A 3,816-nucleotide genomic window follows, 5' to 3' on the forward strand; every position below is an offset into this window, starting at 1 on the left:
CAATACACTGATGTCAACCTATTGCAAGCTCCTCCCCTTGGTTATGCCGCCCACATCATAAAACCAGGTATACAAGCTGATGCTGCCGCACTTCCGCTACACCCTGAACATCAATCGTGACGCTCGCTCGGGCCTAATCAACGCGGGCGGAATCATAGAGAAGTCCTTTTCTGCGGGGCCTTACGCCATGCGCCTAGCATCCGTTGTGTACGGCAAGTACTGGAACTTCGCCACGGAGGCTCTTCCGGAGGACCTCAAGACCCGGTGTGTAGTTGGTGGGGGGGATCAGGGATTAGGATTAGGGGGTCAGAGGGAGCATCGGGTAATGCACAGGACGCGACCACGGTTGAGGTAATCAGCTTTCAAGAGCCACCCCATGGAAGAGGGATAAGGATCATGATGGAAGATGGGTAAGTAGGTATCCTCCAATATACCAGAGTATATCTTTCCACGGGCCCCGTCCCACACTGGCCCCCTCACGCTGTCCCCCACAGGGGTATGGTGGACCCCACTGGCAAGCCCTGGCTCGATTATCCGTACGCCACTGACGGCTTGGATCTGTGGAACGCACTGACGTCGTACTTCGACACGTACCTGAACCTGTACTACAAGAGTGATGAGGATGTGAAGGGGGATGCGGAACTGCAGGCTTGGTGGCATGAGGTCAAGGTGGGTTATACAAGTTACGAGTGCCGCACGAGTGCGGGGGGGTCCGTCAAAGCCAGGACGCCATGGACTATACTTTATAACTTGATTACACCGTACAGCTGACGACGGTTTGGGTACTGCCAACTAGACCCCTCCTCATCCAGTCACCCGACATTCGTAGAGACAGATCAACCATCAGCATGCGGAACATAGTCCATCAACTAGACCTCACCACCACACATCAGCAGCGTTGGTAAACCTACATCTCACGAACAATGCCGGGGATCTGATCTGGAATCGAGCCCAGAACCTCCAAGTACTTTTAGTGTCACCAATCCAGACATTGCTATGGCGTAAATTCGCCTTCTGTCGGACAAACAGGCTTTCCCCGTTCACCTTGTCCCCTTTCTTCACTAGCCGGCGCTTTGGTAATCGAATGTGTCCACGGCTCCGAAATGCCTTCAGTAAGCTGATAGTTTTGGTGCCTTCTCTCAGCCTCTCGGAGGTGATGTCCAAATCTGGCCGCCGTACTGGCATGCACCCGGAATTCACGAAACTCACTTCATCTCCGCGCGTGGTACTGCCATTTACCCTTCACGCGACTGGAGTAGTCTCTATCCCCAATTTGGGTCGGTGACTAACGTGCGCGATTTTTGACAGATTAGCTTCCCGACTGCTCTTGTAACGCAACTCGCCCTCCCATTCCTTTACACCCACATGCCAGACCGAAGGCCACCCCGATCTCATCCGCTTTGGACTCCGCCCCGGGGGCGAAACCCAGCTCTGGGGTTTTGAGGGTCCTATCCCTTCCGTACAGCAGCTTGTACGGGTGCTCGTCACCATTGCCTGGCTGGCGTCAGGCCATCACGCTGCGGTCAACTTTGGGCAGTACGACTACACGAGCTTCGTCCTCAACGCTTCTTCGTTGGTACGGCGGCCCATGCCGGCGCCGGGGGATGAGGGCTGGGAGGTAAGGGGGAGTGAGTGAGTGGAATTGGGTTTCAGAGGACTTTTGGCATTGGGGGCTCGTTGAGCTGCGAGCATGACCATTATGAAACTACGGTGACCAGGGCTGGGGAGGAGGGCCCATAGATTTATGAAACCTAATGACCGCAGCATTATACCCCGCTTCCAACGAGCTCTCCCCCCTTTTCCCACGCCCCCCAGGAGCTGACACGCGCCCGCGTCGGTCCCACCCAGGAGGGTATTCTCATGACGTACCTTGCTGACCCGCTCACCGCCGTCACGGTACGGCAATGGGATGGTGCACTGTACGGCAACGGGTGATGTATGCCAAAACCGCGGTGATTGTGCTGATTAGTTTTCTTGCTTGTGTGTGCGTGGGAATGTATGTTCAGGAGCTTCATTACATTTCCCCAGTTTGGAGTCACAGCGTTGGGTTTGGACTCCTTGGGGCGATTTGCTCACTGACGGCCTGCTACGCTTGCAGCATCCACCCAATCCCAATCTCACAGGACCTCAAGTCGCTTTTGTGTCGTTTCCACCTTCCCATTTCGAACTGCGCATATGGCTAGACATCGTGCCTTTACCCCGTTCCTTCTCCCCCCTCCAACCCCGTATACAGGTCGCCGCCACTGTCAAGTTGTTGTCAAGTCACGCCAGGGATGAGCACACCCTGGATGAGGTCAACGAACAGCTTGTGGTGAGGGTGGTTGGGGGAGGCTTCGAGGCCCTGGGGTGGTGGTCATGAATAATGTCTAGAAGACTGTACACCTCCTAGCCGCAATATGGGGCTGGGGGAGGTGCGAAGGAAGAGGTTTAGGGAAACAGATGTGGAAGATAGAAGAGCCACATGCATGGGAGGTGGCTTGCAGAACGTACTTGCTGCATGTTATCGCCTTCTGGTAGGCCAAGCCACCGCGCCCCCCAACATGCATTGTTGCTAAAACCAACCGTGACAGCAGCTCTAAAACCCAAAACTCTCGCTCCATCCCTGCAGGATCCCGCCGCCCGCGAGGCGAACCGGGCTTTCATCGGCGCCATGAAGCGCCTGGAGGAAACCATTGAAATGAGGAATGCGGACGTGGCTAACTGGGCCCGATTCGGCCTGGCGACAGATGACACAGCCGGCCCGCTGCCGTACACGCTACTTGTGCCGGGTTCGCAGGCGGGTGTTACGATGCGCGGCGTGCCGTACTCGGTTTCCATCTAAGGCGATGTTTGGTATGCCGCAATCTTTGGTTCGTCGTAAAGCTAGGCAAGGCCAGAAAGCGCTTGCTTGATAATTGAACTGTGTGAAAGGGCAGTTAAGCTGGGGGTAAAGCTTACACTTCCTCTACTCACAGAAGCATGACATGCTCTTGAAGTATGCGTGCAAGATTATTTTCTTAAACCATATCGGTGTTGTGCGCATTATTAACCTGATACTCGGTTGTGGCCGTTATGGCTTCTTTCGGCAACGTTGACGGTTGGCACAGCTAGCAGATTTTTCCACATGTACGTACGGCAGATTGGGGACATGAGAGATATCGGCGTAGAGGTTTTCGTGAACGTATGTATGCAAGCACCTGAAAATATGTCACGCATTTGAGTATATCCGTTATTCCAACCTTACAGCGAGAGTTTAAGATGTTTAATTCCGCTTGTGTTGGTGGAATTAGATCTTGCTATGGAGTTGGACGAAGATATGGCACCCTCCTATTTATGCGATAGGAGTCTTAAAGCTGATGTGTTGTGTGCACGTTTCTTTAAATGGATTATATTGTCCTCCAGATATTTACCAAGGCATGTACAGTTACTTGCATATTGTTTTGCACTCTGTTTTGCATTCTGAAACAGCACACAAGCAGGACCAATGTCTGAAAAAACAAACGCCGAGGATAGACCGCTTGCACCGCACATTATCATAACATGTGAGAGAGAACCTTCGAGAGAAGGCAGGGTTCACTATGTAATGATTTGACATGGCCAAACTGTTCCAACACTGTCCGAAACAAGGTCGGCATTATACAAGCTCCTCGTCTGTCACACCCTCTGCCCCGAAATCTATGCAACTACCATCATGGCTAACCTCGTTATCCAAACCCCGGTACTATAAACCTAGCGACACCGTATCACGGGCCCAGGGCTCAGCAGCTGCAATCTAGCTATCACAAAAGGCGCTTGCTACAACAAAAGCGTCAAGATGCACAACACTCTGCCAGCGAT

The 3,816-nt window shown here is 53.1% G+C and overlaps 1 protein-coding gene across 1 annotated transcript in view; it reads left to right on the forward strand.

The window, feature by feature from the left end:
• The window catches only part of VOLCADRAFT_97557 (uncharacterized protein), a gene marked incomplete at both ends in the record, with an annotated part of 22,422 nt that extends 19,601 nt beyond the window's left edge, over positions 1 to 2,821 (forward strand). Inside the window, 6 exons of the mRNA XM_002956504.1 lie at positions 68 to 264; positions 495 to 669; positions 1,373 to 1,618; positions 1,816 to 1,896; positions 2,234 to 2,311; positions 2,609 to 2,821. Of these exons, the coding sequence (XP_002956550.1) occupies positions 68 to 264; positions 495 to 669; positions 1,373 to 1,618; positions 1,816 to 1,896; positions 2,234 to 2,311; positions 2,609 to 2,821 (990 nt within the window). The remainder of the gene's footprint in view (positions 1 to 67; positions 265 to 494; positions 670 to 1,372; positions 1,619 to 1,815; positions 1,897 to 2,233; positions 2,312 to 2,608) is intronic.
• Positions 2,822 to 3,816: the final 995 nt, after the last annotated feature.

This window comes from Volvox carteri, assembly GCF_000143455.1.
Source record: "Volvox carteri f. nagariensis unplaced genomic scaffold VOLCAscaffold_62, whole genome shotgun sequence".
Classification (NCBI taxonomy): Eukaryota; Viridiplantae; Chlorophyta; class Chlorophyceae; order Chlamydomonadales; family Volvocaceae; genus Volvox; species Volvox carteri.